Source organism: Serinus canaria, chromosome 5 (assembly GCF_022539315.1).
Source record: "Serinus canaria isolate serCan28SL12 chromosome 5, serCan2020, whole genome shotgun sequence".
Classification (NCBI taxonomy): Eukaryota; Metazoa; Chordata; class Aves; order Passeriformes; family Fringillidae; genus Serinus; species Serinus canaria.
In genome coordinates, this window is record NC_066319.1 from 28,122,292 (window position 1) to 28,140,575 (window position 18,284).

The 18,284-nt window shown below is 42.3% G+C and overlaps 1 protein-coding gene across 1 annotated transcript in view; it reads left to right on the forward strand.

Moving 5' to 3' along the window:
- LOC103826619 (deubiquitinase DESI2-like) overlaps positions 1-17,501 on the forward strand; it is a 51,750-nt gene extending 34,249 nt beyond the window's left edge. The window contains exons 4-5 of the mRNA XM_050974919.1: positions 341-482; positions 16,680-17,501. Of these exons, the coding sequence (XP_050830876.1) occupies positions 341-482; positions 16,680-16,922 (385 nt within the window). The 3' untranslated portion in view covers positions 16,923-17,501. The remainder of the gene's footprint in view (positions 1-340; positions 483-16,679) is intronic.
- The last annotated feature ends 783 nt before the right edge of the window (positions 17,502-18,284 follow it).

Here is an 18,284-nt window from a genome sequence, read left to right on the forward strand (position 1 = left end):
CAGGGGACCCTCTCAATTGTGGAAAAAACATCTCGTCTCTTGTAATAGAAGTTTCTCTTCTGGGATGATGGGCAGAGTAGGAGCAGATGCCCAGAGCTGAGACTTCCCTGGTGGTGAGCAAGAAGATCTCAGGACTGTTGCCTGTGTGATACCTTGCTTTGTGGGTATTACTGTGCCATTCTGTTAGTCAGAGTCTCTGACAGCCTCAAGTATGCACGTCCATAACATTTTAAGCCTGTCCTTCTTGCCAATACCTGATCGTTTCCTTCTCCCTTGGTATGTATCACACTTTTCACTGTATCTTTCTGTTCTTCCTGTTGTATGTTTTGATTTTAACTAGAGAATCCATTGCCTTGGGCACTACAGACTTCACAGAAGAGGACGTGGATAAGATTATGGAAGAGCTGGGCAAAGAATACAAAGGAAACGCGTACCACTTGATGCACAAGAACTGTAATCACTTTTCTTCTGCTCTGGCTGAGGTGGGCACAAAAGGGGTTTATTTTTTCATTTTTTACTGCTTCAGATCTGTAGTAATATTCACAGAAAGGGCCCTGGGGTCAGCACACCCTGCCAGGTCAGAGCCCATAGCCAAATATTCTCTCTTTGCCCTTAATATTTTTGGAAGCCCTTTGCTGTTGAAAGGGATGGGATCAGTAGGAAGAGATGTGGAGGTTTTATCATGTGTTTGGTCCAAACTCTGTGGGAAAATAGGAGTGCTTGTAATTTGGGTCACTGAACAGGTGCTGAGCAGGAATTGAAAGGACAGACCTGGTTAGCATGCAAATGTGCATCATTGTTATAACAAACATAAATAACAGTGTATGATCTGCAAAGGCATAAAAATGGTTTATCAGTCTTCTGGAAACAAAAATTTGCAGTATTCAGAGAGTGGGTGTTCTTTTTCTTTATTTAATATGCACCATCCAAATCTATTAAAAAAAAGAATTAATTATCTTATGGACATCTTCTGTGCTTATTCCATGTTCTCAAAACCATTGTGAGTTTTGAGAAATTATTATAACAGAGCTGTTATTTCTATTCAGAGACAACTGAAGCACAGAGAAACATAAATTTTATTCCATCTATCTGCTGATTTTGGGGTATCTGATTTTTGATTCCCAAAGACGTGATTATTTTGGGGGGAAGTTGCCTTCCTCCTCAACTCCCAGATGAGCTGGTTAAAGTGTGTTTCAATTAAGGTGTGAATATTCAATGTTTGCGTAAATCTGATTTCCAGATTATCCCAGTGTCAGAAAAAGATGGGAAAAACACAAAATGGAAGTGACTTTCCATAAAAACTCTTTCTGTGCTTTCCATATTTGCTTTATGGCAAACTCAAGGAGAGACTATAATTTTTCATGATAGGGTAGGATTGCTGTATCAGTGAAACTAATTTCTTCTTCTGGAATCCCCTCATTCTAATTAATTACACATATCTTGTCTTTCTTCATCATATGGGGCAAGGGTCCTATGCCAATAATCTCTTTTGTCACTAGTGTTCATTCATCCCCAAACAAGCCCATCACAGATCCCAAGTGAGATGTGTGGAAAAAGTAGTGTACGATTTTGTAAGAAAATACTGAGTGAATCTGAGAACCAGCAAGTGATTTACAAGGGACCTGCTTAGGCTCTTAGGAACACGAATCCTCTATTGCTTCCATCCTTATTAATTATATATAGAGTCCTTTCTGCAAATGTTAGCAAATTAAAACAAACAGGAAGGAATTTAATTGGTGGAAACAGAGAATGAAGTTCCAAGCAGTACAGTGAGCAAATCAACATTAGCCACACTACTAATTTGGAATCAAATATCAAATTACTAAAACAGAAAATAGGAGCTTTAAAAATTATGAAGGAGACTCAGGAGAAAGCTGTGGGATTATTAGGAAAAGATAACAAAATCCTTTACCTGCAGCAGTGAAATAAAGTCACTGCTTACTATGTACTTTGAAAGGTAAAATATGTCTTGTCTCTAAGCTATAAACTCAAAGCCATTCTTCCTTGGTTCTACTGCTACACATCAGTGTACCCTCACTGCCCCTCCCTTGTCCAGCCTTCCTAACACAAGTCAAGTAAAAGATCTTATAGAAAAACTAGTAGTATATTTTGAGTTTCGTTTTCAATATGCTTTCAGTGGGCATCTTTATAGGAGTGGAATTTAGGGTTAAGTTTTCCTGCAAGAGCTTTCTTGGTGAATTTAGAGCGCTCATTCATTGCCCCACAACCTGTCTAGATTGTAAAGCAAAAGCCTGAATGGCTGGTTCTGACACTTCTGCTCCCAGGAGCAGAATTTTCTTGAGATTTACGTCTGTTTAAATAAGCCCTTTATAGGCAAGCAGGACTTCTTGTTGCTGTTGCTCTTCACATATGCCTGTGTTTATCAACCCTCTCTAATGCATTACAAATGCAAACCCAGAGGAGCTGGACAGTAGGCCCAGGAGCAGAATGTCCTGGATGGTCTCTAGCACAGGGATACAGAAAATGGGAGCTGAAATTCTCATAAAAATAGCTGGTGGTATGACACTGAGCAAAAGTCCCTGCCATTCAATAAGCCTCAGTCAGCAACATGAGAAATATGTGTGGCTGCCTTACAATAGGTAGCCCTATCCATTCTGGTAAGAACAGTCATTTTGGCAATCTGGAGCTGGGTGAGAAGTAGCGTAGCTTATCTTGGGATACTTCTGGCATTTTGAAAAAAGTCTGCTTGAAATCTATTGAGACAGAACGGAAAGTTTATATTCTCAACATCTGAATGCTTTCTTTACTTCTCAGCCTACATGATTTTTTTCTCTTCTTTTTCCTATAGTTCTGATTAAAACTAAACAAACCAAAAATCACCCCATTGGGAAGCTCCAGTCCCTTCCACACAGAGCCACAAGATGCATCCTCACAGTGCACAGAACATGCTGACTACATGATGACTGGCTCACAAGCCTGTGTCACCATATTGGCCAGAAAACAGAAATTATATTTGCACCCGAAAATAAATTCTGAGATGTCTCTTTAGTGTTTGTATTGCTCTTTTCTTCAGACTTGTCATCTGCAAAGGAACAATAATAACAACAACAGCAAAACTATTTAGCACCTATTAAAGGATACTCATATTATGTGACAGTTAGGGCCAGTAAAGTGGAAAAATAATTCAAAGAATTAAAAGAAATTATGTAGAAATTTTGCTCAACATAATGAAGCACTGGAACCTGGAGTTTCATTCCACCCACAAAAGCAAAGATGCCAAGGGTTTTGTGTGCAAATTCTCTCTGTGGGCTGTAGCCCATCTGAAAGGTGATGCTATAGGTACCACAATGTCCTTTCACCCCAGAGAGGGCTTGGGGTGGAGGATGCTTTTTAGCATGAAAGAGGGAATGCCCAGCTCTGCTCCCAACAGCCCTTTAGGCTTTTCTGCTTACAGGCATAAACCATTGTGTGCACAGTTAAGGAGATGGTTGTTCTGAGCCTTCTGGGTAATGCCAGGCAAGTCACATCCCTCTGCTGGGCCAAAGTATCCCCCTCCTCGCATACTGGGTTATTTGCTTCCTTAAAAAGGGGCCCTGAAATCTTTTGATGACAGCTCTCTCATCTGCCAGTGTTAGTTGCCTGGTTTTGTGCTTGTATTGTTTTGTTTCAGCATGCAAAACCAGAGACAGAGCTTTATAGCTGAGTGGTGATGTCTGAGTTAATGAGTGTTTACACAGACCTGGCTGGCAGGCCAACCTTGAGGGTTGTAGGTCCTGTGCTAGGGAGCTGTGTTCAGGCACCCTAATTTCCTCAGCTGGCTGTGGGATTGCTAGTTAGTATCCATACACAGCTTGTCCCTATGGCAGGGCCATGGGCTGGGAGGATAATGCAATCTGGTTTTATAGACTGAGGGTAAATGTATCCAGATGTGCTGCTGGCTGGGGTCACAATTCTGCAGAGAGAAAGGAAAGGAGGTGCAAGATTTGCCCTCCTTCCAGATCAGCTTACTTAGAATCATATTGTGAGAAAACAGTCACAGATCCAATTGCCAGGACTTGTAGGACAGGTTCCACATGCTGAGAAGGACTGTTGAAACCACACTTTATTTTCAGATTTTTTTGTTTTCTTTTCCTTTACCTGTGTTTTCTCGACAAAGAGAACATCCATTCAGAAATCTTCCATCTACATCTGTGTAGGAAACATTTTTTTCTGTCAAATTTGCATTTAATATGATGATGTCTTGGGTTTCCCCATAATAACTGGTGATAGTCTTTAAGAGCTACATGCAGGCTGACTGCTGATGGTTAGGGACATGTCTGGACCTGTGACTGCCACTCTGCCATTTGGCCATGCACCTTGAAAAATCCCTGGACTACAGAAGTCCAGCACCGGCAGCTGAGCTGTACTTAACCACTGGGCATGCCTTTGATCTACTATCTACCTCTGAAAAAACTCACTTTGCAGTGCAATTGCAGCCTCATTGTGTGCTGCTGTGGCATTGAGCCTCTCCCCGAATCCAAACATCTCTTCAGAGTCTTCTGAACTTCCTGCCCACATCACTTGTAAGCTGCAAGGGGCTTTCTTTGTTACTCTCTCGTTGCCACTCAGCTCTGAAGTTTCCTGACTCCCTCCTGCACACTGTTGAGCATATTTAAATTGCTCAAGACTCGGCTCTCTCCCTGCTTTGCAGTTCCCTATGGACTTATAACAAGCAGCTATTGGAACAAAGAGGCATGGCTTGGTGTACTCACAAAGCAGCTTCTCTGGAAACAAAGAATGCTGCAGTTTTAGCTGCAGCAGTTCAGACTTCATTGTCTCTAATGCCTTTTTATGGCAGCCTTCTCAGTAAGTGAACATGCTGCATGATCAGGAGTCTCTTCCTGTGGACTCGTCTTCACCAGGAACTTTGGGTTATTCAAGAAGGGAACAACTACCTGAAAGCATAAGTGTCTGCACAGCATATTAATTAGTTTTGAAGGAAGTTCTGACATGAAGCGGGGCATAATTTCCTGATGGATAATCATAAGAAAGAAATGTGATGCACTCCCTGTGCATCTGCCCAGCTCCAGTTTAAGGTCACTCTATACACACCACTTTGTACCCCTCTGCAGCCTCCCTTTACCCTCACCATCTATGTCAGTGTGAAAATGTGAGAGGCCCTTGAGTCAAGCAGTCAAAATCCAGTCAAGGTGGCCTCAGCCACTTGATTCCTGCAACATGATGTCATGATACCTGCATTTATAAGCCTCTTAAGCAAATTGTTTGTGGGTTAAAATGAAGAGGTCCATCAACTGGGATTCACAACTTGCCTGCAAGTAGCTTTCTACTTTCACATTGCTTATGCTGACAGTCCCCAAAATCAAGTAGTATCATACTCTCTGAAGAAACTGTCCAAGAGGATGGGCAATCCATTTGGAGGACTTATGCTTACAATTTATGCAAAGAAAGTGAAGCCATCATCATCAGATCTCAAACTTCACATCCTGTTCTCAGTTTATGTACTATTCTGTGCTTTAGTACTCCAGTGGCGTTTCATTCTGATTAAGTTATGTATGTGGGGGGAATTCAGTTAGGACTATGTCAAGATTGGAAAAAGCCCTTCTGTTTGATCATCTGTTTTAAGTTACTTTGTCCCTAACAATCCCCTGCAATCCTCCCCAATGTATACCTACAGCAATACGTTCAAAGGGCCCTTCAAGTTATTGCAAAATATTTATGTTCTTTATGAGTTTTCCTGGCTGATGAAAAAGACTGTTTAAATTCTGCCAGATGGTAAAAAATACTGGCTTTTGAACATTAGAAAAACATTTTAAAACAAAAAAAAGGCTAAAACAATTAGTTCTTTCCATAATGTGAACTGTTGAATTTTCTGATTCTTTTAGAACACGGAGATGTGAGATAGAAAAATAACAGAAGTTACAAATTGCTCTAAAGAGGACATAAAGGCATAGAAAAGGCAAACCCAAATTCCTGTACTGTAAGTTCCCCTGTAAGGATCTGAAGGTCTTAGGTCCTATCCTTGCAACTGCTTTGCAGAAGCACTGGTCAGAAGCTATGATGTGACGTGCCAAGAAGAACTTTCAGTTATACACTTTGTCACCAAGTCTGTTCTTTGGGTTTGAGTTAGAGCCTGCAGACACAGGGAATTGTGAAATTGCTGCCAGAAGGCTCTTTTCAGTGCAAGGCCATGGCTCATGGTTTCCCTGCAAGCCTGCAACAGAATTTGTACTTGTGGAAGGCAGCTCCTGGGTGAGGCACAGCTTGTACTTCCAAACTCCTGCAAAGATGGAAGGTTGACAGACAGGGTTCGAGTTTGGGAATATAAGAATCTGAGCCCTTTGGATGGGTGGGCATATGCTGAGTGTACAGTGCCTGAGGACAGCTTCTGCCCAGGAGATAGCAGCAACTAGAGGATCAGAGGGAGGATGAAGGTTTACTGCTTTGAGGTTTTTCTCCAGTCTGGTGATATTCCTCAGTGCTGAGTGTAAGGATCACACATGTCACAGGATCTTAAAGACTCTGAAAAAGCTTTTGCTTCTAAGCCCATTCACAAACAGAAGACAACTCATTTGACTTCTCACCAGCAATTTTCTATGCTTCTGCAGCTTTCTAAATAAGCTGTGGAGCTGTGTTCTTACTAGAGTGACGACAGTTGCTAAAACACGTCTCAGAAAAGGACAAACCGCCATGGAAAGAGAGAAAAACACCTCTGAATCAGCACCATAACTGGAAGATACGTGAAATGACTCAAGAAACCCCCTCCTTCTCCTTTCATTAATGTGATTACTGCCAAGCAACTATCCCTATTTAAGGAAACCCTCCAGTACCTTGCTACAGGACATTGAGCACATCATTATCAAAGAAGTGTGGTTTCTGAGCATCAGCGAAGGCAGCCCCTTTTAGTCCCCAAAAGCCTCACTAGTGGTGGGAAAGCAATGAAGTCAGTGGGTCTTATGGGGCCTTTTGATAACATAAGAAGTTGATGCTCATTATAATTAGGAAATTATTTGAGAGGCAGTGGTTTGGCTCAGAAATTGCTGATGCTGGAGCTTTACCTGAGGATGGCAGTGGCAAAAGATTTTATTCTTGTATGACTGATCTTCTTGAAAGAGGAATGATCTCTTTTTGATTTGTGTGAGTAATTTATCTTAAGTACTGAAAAAGATCAAAACTCTCTGTATACCTTGAGAAACACCTGAATGGTCTGGTATGAATTACCTCAGAGTTTATGAAAGCAGAATCTCACTACATCACTGAGGGGTGATGAAGCACTGTCAAAAATCCCTATTTGCTTCCCAAATTACCCTGTCGTTCTCTTAAACCCAGAGAAACCTTTTAAAAAATATCAGACCCAGCTGTGAAGTTAGTGCCCACATCTGATCATTCTTCAGAAGGCCTTTTAAGGTCATTTGGATTTCAGGAATTAAAAACTCTTTGGGAAAACATATTGGTATCTCATTAGCCAGCTTCCTTTTGTACCCACTGATCCTTTTCACCCCTTTACTGCTTTAAATACTAAATGTTTCCTTATTGCTCAGCATTTCTTGATGCAAATAATTGGATTTGAGCCCTAAAGGACAGGGCTCAAAGATGCCATCTGGACAAATGGTAAAAATTTGAACTCTATTAGAGTTGAACTAGGATTTTTGGAGTAAACCAGGTATTCAAAAGCACAGCCTTTTAGAAGGATTTGATAGTTTTAATAAAACTATTGCTAGGATGTTTTGTGGGTTCAAATAGAACTTCTAACTGATGAGACATACTCATTCACAAGTAACTGAAAGAGAGAAGATTGCTGAGGTGCAGGAGAGCAAGTTGGAGTAAGGATTTATTTTCCTTTTGTCACACATTTCAGGAAAATATATCAGCCTGAATATCAGCCACAAGATGTTCTGAAGTAAGGAATCCCTCAGCCTCTCCTGTGGGAACTGTCCTACCTTAATAATTTACATAAACAGGGAGATAACCCATTTCAGCAGGAGAAGAGAGGTCTAAATTGGAATTTTTGTCCTTGTTGTTTTAGAAGCTCATTTGAAGATGTAGAATTTTCAGAAGTTTCTATAAAGAGATTATTTTTGAGAACTGGTGATCTTGTCCTTGGGCTGAAGTGGCCTTGGAAAATACATCTGGAGGTTAACAAAGTGAGCTGGGGCTATGTGTTGACAAAGGAGAGAAAGAGAGTCTTCTCAGTATTTGAGGTGGCTGAGATCAGCCTTGGAAAATTCTTTAGCATCCTAGATGAGGCTGGATCCTAGAAGGCAGGGATTATGAACCCTGTCCCAATCAAATAGTTTGCAGCTAGAGCTGCAGCACTACAATGCTCAGCCTGGGAAGTAAATAGGTTCCAGTCTCCTGAAGTCACCTGGACTCTCTCAATTCAGCCTAAAAGGATGGTCTCCAACAGGAAACACCCTGAAGATTACCAGATGGAGTCTGCACAGTGCATCCTGGTGGTTACTGAGGACTGCAGCAGGCATCTAGCATACCCATGATTGATGTCAGCACTACAGGGATATTGTTAAACCTGCATGCCAGATGGAAGTGCTTAGTAAAGCCACACACCTGAATATCCCTGAGAGACAGGGGATGTCCTGGTCTGATCAAGTTTGCTTGCAGGCAGATCACTGGGTCTAGGTTGTGTGCTAGGGCTTCTTTACCTCTGCCTTTGTATTATTGGTAGAGATCTGTTCTATTGATAATAGCAGAGGGAGGCATTGTCATTGCATGTCAGTGTGATAGCAGAAAATATGCATCTCTTGTAACTGCAGTGCAGCAGGAGACATCTCTGTGACTGGCTGTACAGCTGTGTCTGGTGTATACTTCCCTGATGGTGTGGCTGTCCCAGCTGTCCTCTGTCAATGTGGCTGGAGTTTTGGTGGAACAGAGGGATTGTATTTTACTTGAGGAGTTGTGCTGAAGTGACAGGAGATGCTAGTCAGTACTTATTATTTTCTCTTTGAGTATTCTCCCATCCTTTTTCAGCCACAGCAAAACTGACAGCACATAACAAACCTCCATCAGAATCCTGCTTTCTTCAGAGAAGTTTGACTTTCAGCAAATTCTCTGAAATAAGGCAGGTTTGCTGAATCAAGGATCAAATGAGAGCAGTTTTTAAATCATCTGTGAATAATTCAAGACTAAAGCTTTTCAGGTCCATCCCCAGGCACATGTGACTTCTTATCATAAAATTATTCAACTCTAGGAAGCTCTCCTTAGCCTGAAAGCTATCACAGAGAAAGGATTAAACACCAGAGAAAGGGAAATTCAGGTGCCATTCGAGTCACAGTCAAAAGCAGCAAAAGCTTTTATAAACCAATCTTTAGCAAATCCTAAGTAGACAAATAATGCTGATGTCTTCCTTAGTCAACAACTGCTTTTCAGTTGCCTCTGTTGCAGAGGAGGTAGGTGTTTTTTTGAGTGAAAATCTGTGTGCAATTCTGTTAATGGCAGGGGAGACAATGCTCCAAACAGACATAAAAGACAGAAGAAAATGAAGAAACAAACAAACAGCCACAGGACATGAAAGAACATTAGGAAAGCTTTATTTTCTGGTGCCTGAGCCAGTCCTCAGTGAAGCTGATGGAAAGGCTTGCTTCATTGCAGCAGCCTTGGCATGTTGTTAGCTCCATGGAGAACAGGCTGTGTTTGTTTTCTGGTTTTTAGCTGCCACATATGTTTAAAAGAAGCTTATTTATAAAGATGCCCTGCACCCATAAATTTATGCTCATGGTTTCAGATGGATGTGATTTTTCATCTTGCTTCTGCCTGTATGCATGCACAGTTTTGACTGCATGCAGTTAATAAATTGCTGTATTGCATTCCTGAGGTGTCTCTGCAGGCAGTAAAACAACATTTCTAGGTGTATGTTGTGTATAAGTTGAAATTTATGAAGTCTTTGGGAATTCATTAGAATGAAGGTTTCTATAAAAATATTTTTCCCCCACTGTTAACCTCTCTAGCCTTGCTATCCTGAATAGGCCAACAAAAATTACTACTGGGATAACTTTTTATATGCACTTTTCAGCTCTCAGTCCATCTTCTTTCCCCATTTATCTATTTGTGCAGGAGCATAATATGAGTTGGCAGGTAATTTGATACTGAAATCAACTCCCCAAATGGCAAGATTTTAGCGCATCGTTCCAATATTTTTTAAAAAGGTCTGATTCTGTTGCAATATATACCTCTGCAGCAGATTTTGGTTTTCCCTATAATGTGATCCATAAAAGCAACGATACTTTAGGAGGAAATTTAACAAAAGAAAAATATCTCTCTGGGGCTGGTGTAAATGTGGTGGGTTTATCCACCTATTTTATTTTATCTGCTTTTTGCATCTGTCTTACCAAATGCAAACCCCTGCTTCCTAATTTGTTATAAATGAGCATGATACCTTGGGGCTAAGTTTGTTCACACTGTCTGGGGAGTTCATTACTAGTCACACTCTCATGGAGCCTTTCAGTCTGTGTGTGTGCAAATGCCTGAGAACAGTGCCTCCTTTTCACAAATGAAGATGGCAAAAAATATCCCTGTCCTTTTGACCACTGCCCGATAAATGAAAAGTGTGAGGAGTAATGAGCTATTTGAATATGTTAAAAGGCTTTTGAGACTGGAACCTTTTGCTTAGGAGTCCTGCCAACAGTCATACAGAAGAAGTTTCTCCATTTCTCCGAGTTCCTGTATTCTCCCTCCTCATTGTATCTCCATCTGCAGCAACCTGCTTCTCGCTAATGTTAGGAAACAAGGCTTGAGACTGAAACACAAGATTTTTCTGGTTAGCTATGCAGGAAAAATAGGCACTCTTAATGTCTGTCCCTCTGTGTGTATGGGTTGGCCTGGTCATGCTCAGCATGTCCACAACACTTGAAAGGATGACCTTGTTAAGCAACAGCTGTTCTCAGCCAGTCATCTTGAAACAGCATCTGCTATGAGAAGGCACTTCCTCTTCATGCCATCATGATCATAGGAATGAATTGCAGTTGTTCATTCATTTGGTGGGAGATTCTTTATTTTAAATGCCATTAACAAGCCCAGATCCAATTGTACTCAGTTTTCCCCAAATAGTCATCTGTTATGAGGCCACTTGCTACCTACCCTATCACCCTACAGCTGTTGGCTGTACTTACAAGTGCTCGTTACAAAGACCTTCACGCTCAAGAAGGCACTGCCATGCTCCAGTGTTGGTACATGACTAATCAGTGATGTCACTCAGAAATCAGCTCTGAATGTGGTTCAACAAGATGTCACAATTGCAGCCACTGTGTCTCTCCACTGGTGGCCTGGCCAGTGAAACAATGGTGTGAGTGCTGAGGTGCTATGAGCCAGCTGTCTCATTTGACCCAGAGCCACCTACTCCATCATCTGGGCATACACACTGCTGCAGAAAGGCAACTCTGCCCTTCTTCCACATGTTCACTGAGGTGATTGACATGCTTCCAACTAGCTTCACAAGGGGAGCAAGGCTGTGGGCCTTGCTGTTAGTCCCTCCTTTCAATGCTTTCCTTTTTTCCTCGCTCCTGGCTAGTCTCAGATAGATGTTGCGGATGCTACCTCTACTTTACAACACCCACAGCCCTGGAGAAGATCTGTAGGAGTTGCAGAACAAAAAAGGATTGCATAGGAGAATGGGGGCATTTCAGGCAGTTGCTTAAAATAATTTAAAATTCCTTTGACTTGGCTGCTATCTTCCTGACTTTGACTCTGGTTGCTACCTCCCAGAACACAGCTTCATTACTGAGCTCATTTATCCTCGTCTAAAGTTTCTCAGCTATCGCCTTTGCTCTGTAAGTCACAGGCCATTCCTGGCTCTACTGAACATGTGCTGCAGGCAGCTTTACAGCCCAGTGGCACTTCATCAATTCTGGTGATTCCCAAAGGCCACTTAAATTCCCCAGAGTAGAAACTAATTTTTACACAGTAAGTATACTATTCATTGGTTTCAAGCAATTGATCCTAGCATGCCAAGTCCACCAAGGTGAGACTGTACCTTCAGGTGTGTTTGAAGGTGGTTTTGTCTATTCTCTCTCAGAAATTTTATTTTCAGTATACACTATGTGCAGCAGCTGACTGGGGTGCAGAGCTATAGGTATGTTCCTTGTTGATACACTCAAAATCCCTCAGCTCTGCCAGCACTGGGAAGTTATGCTGCCAGGTTAGTTTTTGTGAGGTGGCAAAAAAGATGTCACTGTGCATTGGGTTACTGGTTTATTCTGGATGTGTCAAAGAACTACATGGATTGAATTGCCATTTTCTCTTTCTATATGTGTGTTCTGGCTGCTCTAGCATAGCCTGCAGGTCTTGCCTGGGCAGATATGCTGGTTGGTATCTAATGCCCTTATTCTGAAATTCTGATGAGGATAACCTATGCTGTATTGTGTAGTCCCTGTAGGAGCCATTTTATGCAAATCCTGTAATGATTCCCCTGAAGTATTAAAACCTTTGCTCTTAAATTGCTCTGAGGTGTGTGTTAGACTCCTCAGGTGCCAATAAAACCCCTCTGCATTCTTTAGGAGACACCAAGGGGAATTCTGTAGAGTAGCTCAAATGGATACATGCCCCGCGTGGACTCCACCTCATCTTTAGCAAGGCTGCTAAGTGAAAGAGGCAGTGGATGGTTCAACAGATGTTCAGCACTGAACTCTCCAAGCCTGTTTGAAGACAAGAATTGAAGTAGTTAGCTTGTATTTTTTGAGGAATGTTATGTTGCCTCTGTTCATCTTGATTTTCATGGTGCCCCTAAGAGGGCTCACTTATAAAAAATATTCTCAGTGCCTTGAGTTACACTTCTATGCATGGTTTGAATCACCCCAGTTGCATCATCCAGCACAGCACAGAACCTATTACATTTGAGAGCTTTCTCTTAGGATCATCTGATCAGCTCTTGTCTATATTTTGAAAGGCGCTCATCCTGTTAGACTATCTCGGATAATGTCTAGCATGTGCCCATAGAACCAAAGCCCTCTCAAAATGCAGCACATTGATAACATTGTCTTCTAAAAGGCAGGAGGCTCAGGAAATCTTCCATTGCTGGATGGCATTTCAGCCCATGTTGCCCAGCTTCTAGGCTGTTCCCCTGCCCCCTGCAAAGCTTTACAGGGAAGTGTTAAAGCCTTGCCCAGCAGGGACAGGTAGCTCCTAGGACACTTAAGGGAGGAGAGAGGGTGCAGAGCAGTTTGTACATTTTAACCAGTTTGTACATTTGACTGTTTAGTGCAAAATGATACAGCTTAAGATATTTGGAGGATATTTCCATATCCCAAATTAGTTGTTTCTTGATGAGTTGAAATCCTGGTATGGATTTGACAGTTGCTTAGAAAAAGCACCCAAACTATCAGGTCCCATTTCTCCTGCCCATTTGCTTCAGCCATGGATGGCTGAATGGCTGTTTCCACTTGACTCTGCAGGTACCAGCTGGGTCACTCACAGTTCTTACACTGAGTCCTCAGAAGAAGCTGCAGCTATGGGAGACTTGGCGTTCTGTCAGCAGGTGCTGCTCAGTGGAAGCTGCAAGTACGTGCAGCCTTCACCCAAGTGCCTGAAGCAAGAACTGGTCTGCAATCAGAAGTTGTGCTTGCTGCAATTTCTGACCTGTAACAGTTTATTATTTATTTACATCTCCTGTCAGAGTTAGTACATGACATAGCAAAGAGAAGTTCATCCCCTTCAGAAGAGAAAACACCACTTTTTTGATAAAAAAACCCCATGTGAAATCTTCAACTCTAAAAACATCTGAAAAAGGGTTCTGCTGATGGAAACAATGGGTGGTAACAGCATTCAGTGAATTTATTGTTCCAGTGAGTGGTTTTCAGTGCAGAATTTCTCAGAAGAGCTGCAGTAGGTAGTTTTTTCTGTGACTTCATATGCATTGGAAAACACCCACTTCGTCTTGCTTGTGGTGTTTTATTTAAACTCAATTGGCTTAATCCCATGGCAGCCAGGTTCATTTGATATTTCTCCATTAGCTAAGCACTGCTGGATGCTCCAGCACAATATGTTTTACGTCAAGGAATGAAAAACACAGAAGAAGATTGTAGCGTTGGTAGCATTCCCTGCCATTGCCCTTTTGTTCCTATTGAACATTGTGTTCTGCCATGGAATAGTAATGAGGCTACACTGACAAGAGGTGACATGACAAGCAAGACTGAGGTAAGGGAAACCACTTGGACTGCATCATTATCCTTGAGCTCCACAAAATGCCCTTTGTTGGTTGGTGGCCCAATGCCCACACATCTTCATTCTTTTTCTGGATCTTCCTTGCCTTATTGATTCATTCTGGGTGAAGAAGCTCCTATAAAAAAAGGCAAACACCTCATCATTGCTTCTACATTGGGAAGTGCTATTTCAGTTGCTAGTGGATGTGCTTAGAAAATAAACCAAACTCTTAAAAACAGTATTTCCATTTCAGGCCATCTTACCTTATGCTGTTCTTGTTTCAGCTAATTTTCCAAAGAATCATACCTTGGTTTAATTGTTCTGTCTATTAATATCTTTGAGGAAGTTTTAAATAAGACTTTAAGCTGCTTGAGAGCTAAACTCACATGCATGCATATATCACAAGTAGCATAAACTGAGTCACTTTCTATGGCAATATGTTGCCTAAGTTCCTAAAGAGGAATAAAGAGGAATGCTACAAAATCTGAGGGAAATAGAAGTGCAGCTTGTGATTGGCTCAGGTCAAAGTAGTGTAGTGTAGGTAAAAATGTTCGAATAGAACATCAAATAGAGTCTTAAACTTCAACAGTATTCTTACGAGAATTGTCTGATATGTCTGGTAAGAAAATCAAATGGGTCAGCAGATTTTCTATGAAGGAGTCTCAAGCATATTGTGGAGAGGTTATACACCTATAGGTTCAGGCAATAGCTCTAGCAATGGAAATCAGGGAATCTAGATGGAGATAAAAAAATATTAATTAAATAAGTGTCCCCAGATTAAAAATTTCAAAAATACTGATTCATACAGATGTATCTAAGGTTAAGTGGAATGCAGCATTGGTAAGAACTGAAACAGAAGTCCTTGGAGTGCATTAGGTAAAGAACAGTCTATGCTTGCAAGTAATTTTAGCAGCTAAATGGCTCTGCTCATTCTCTAATACCTAATGATAATGTCTCCAATTTCATACATTGATTTTTAAACAATGCGTGTCAAAATAAAGTGAGTCCTGTAGTCAAATTAGCACAGTCACAGGTTTGCTGCCTTCTCCACAGCTCATTGGAAATACCACACTGTTAGAGCAAGCTAATTCCCCTATGCTCAAGGTCACTGCTGGAGTGGAGCTTGGAGCGTTCTGCCCAGGCCATGTGCAGGAAGAATCAGATGCTCGTCAGCGGTAACAGCTGTAACACAGCATAGCCCATCCTCTGGAAATGTTTCATTCTCCCTGAAAACTTCTTGAAACCTCTAAGCTCTACGTTACCTTGCCAATAAGGGAGTTCTCACCAAATCATCTTCTTAGTGGACTCCAGACAAACACCCTTGGAGTTTTTGCAGCACTTGGTATTAAATTAAATGTGGTTTTAGTCAGAAGGTGGGTGGGAGGAAGAGCAGAGGAATTTAGTATTGACAAAAGGTACAGTATGGACAACCCTGGAACAACTAATTAATGTAAATTGTAGGACAAGGTCTGTGGGGTGGAATTTCCTCTCTGTCTCTCTTGCTCCTTGGGAAACAACACAGGGAGGGAGAATTCAGGTGTTATGACTCCTGAACCTGCTATGGACTTTAGGCTCTAGTATGCCGGCGTAGGGCCCTACAGACAGGCAGTAAATGTACTGAAGACAGGCTCTAGAGGCACGCCTGCTGATCAGTTCCCACACATCAGTTCTGATGTGTTTCTTCTGTGCCTGCTAAGGGATATAGTAAAATGTAAAGGGAAACATATTTTATGTGGTCTAAGCCAGATACAGCTATTAAAATCTGGCACCTCTATGTCTAAATGCTACAGAAGAAAGAGTCTGCAGTGTGAAGCAAGTTGTTTCATTGTACTGAATTTGATATGACCTTGGAAAACAGTATCTGTGCTAGCAGTGTAATCCAAGTCAGTGCCAGGAGCATCTAGGATGCAACAGATACACTTACAACTGTGGCTGGGGATTTTTTTGTTGCTTTCCCCCCATATAAGGGGGGAAATACCTCATTCTACTCATACCATATGAGGAGAAATTAAAGGGTGGTATGATAGAATAGGAAAAGGACCCCCAGATACTTGGGGGTACCAATTACCCCCAGGTAATTGGACTGAACCACTGTGTCAGCCCAAGGAAGAAAAGGGAGGAACAAAAACAGTTTCTCAGGCATCTCCATCTACCTAGTCATACTCAGCTTCTGGGCTCCTCAAGGTCTCACCAGCAACAGCTTAAATATTTTTCCTAGACTTTTTGAGCTACTGCTAAAGGAATGTCATTGTCTTGGTTGAGAAGCCTCAGCAGGCCTGATCTTTTACCCATGGACTGCCTGGAGAACAGAGTCACCAAAGCCATTGAGCGCCATGAACTGTTTTTCCTGGTTTCTGTTTTGATGCTGACAAGACCTACAGGTGGCAGGGATCCCTGTGCATGTCAGTGTGGAAGTTGGCAGTTACTGCTGTTTCTGACTGCAGGAGATGCTCCTTTCTGTTCTGAGCAACAGAGAATTCACCCTGTTGAGGTGGTGGTGTGGATGGGGATGACATTACCTCTACACTTGCTTTGGTACTATTAACCATGCTCCTTTTCGGTTTATTCCACAGATATTATGTGGGAAAGAGATCCCCCGCTGGGTGAATCGCCTGGCCTACTTCAGCTCCTGCATCCCCTTCCTCCAGAGCTGCCTCCCCAAGGAATGGCTGACCCCAGCAGCCCTGCAGAGCCACATCAGCCTTGGTCTCCACAAGGAGGAACAAGGGGACACAACGGATGAGGAGTCCCCCTCCACCTCTGCAGCCCCCTCAGCCTCAGGCACATCACGAACCTGTAGACATACACGGGTCTAAACTGCCCAGTTTGCCCCCAAATAACATCCCTGCTCTCTTGTTCTATTTATTTCCCAAACCTTTTGCACACACTGGCTTCTCTCTTCAACAGACAAACAGGAGAGGGATGACGCTTTCTGCTTCAGTCCCTTTTCCAAGGACTGCCACTACAGTTGCTCAGCAAAATGACTGTGAACCCCAACACAGAACAGAGGATTGTGGTGACTAAACTGTATTCTCCTCCAGGGGCCTCCATGATCCTTGATCTACAGAGAACTGCTGACTCTCTCAGGCATGAGAGCATGTGTATGGGCAGAGTGCACATACTGTGATGTTCCTTCTCTGGAACTGTTTTAACTTTTTATCTCTCCCTCTACCCATTTAAGACCAGCAGTCTCTTCTCTATTTTGGCTGGGCTTTCCCTTCCCCAATGACAAATCACCTGCCCACGCCCAGTGAAGGAACCAGAGCCAGAACTCAACCTTCTCATCTCAGACCAGCAACAAACTCCACTCAGATCCATCCCTTTTGTAATTATCAGGTTTCTAACTCATGTGAAGGACAAATGAAAGGTGCTCCTGTTCTACAACCACCTGTTTTCAGTACTCAAATTTAAGAGCTTAAATGATTGTCCTGCTCTTGAAAATAATAACAAAGAACCTAGAAAATGAATGTTTACTGTGGCTTTTCTTTGGGGTCATAAAGAGCATGGGGCTGTGGTGATTAGAGGCAGCTACTAAGTAGATGCAGAGATGATTTGACCATATTGGTGCTTTTTGGCACAAAACCCTCTCAGTTTTCCTAATCCTAGGCAGTGTTCCCAGTTTCCTTCCGCCCCACCCCCCCCTTTTCCTGGGGAATCTCTCTCCTAGCTGACATTTGCTGGCTGTATTTAGGGAAATGGCCTTCCCGAGCACAAGGAAGAGGAGAGTGAATCTGATTGGAAGGTCAGTATCTCCTTCAGATTTTCCTCCTGCACTCACAGACATAAAACATGGCTTCAGAGCCATCCTTCCCTGGCCTATTTTTGAGCCAACCTAAGAAGGTAAAAAACAAATGGTGAACCCAAAGAATGTCAACCTGTTCCTTTCTCCTCTCTCTTTGGAGGTAGAGGGGAAAACTTAGGGCCACATCTGGAAAACACAAATGACTCTTCCAATGCATGGGTCACCATGGTGCCTTCCGCTGTGTGCACTATGTCAGTGGAATGAAAAATGGGCCGAGCTGGCTCACTGGCCTCTCCAAGCTGGCTCCTGACAAGAATCTGGTCCTTGGATGTATTTATGCTAATTCTGACAGCTGATGAGAAAGCACAAAATGAGGAAAGGACAAGTACACTAACTCTTCTACTCAATTACCTCACTAGGAATTCTAGTCAGAAGG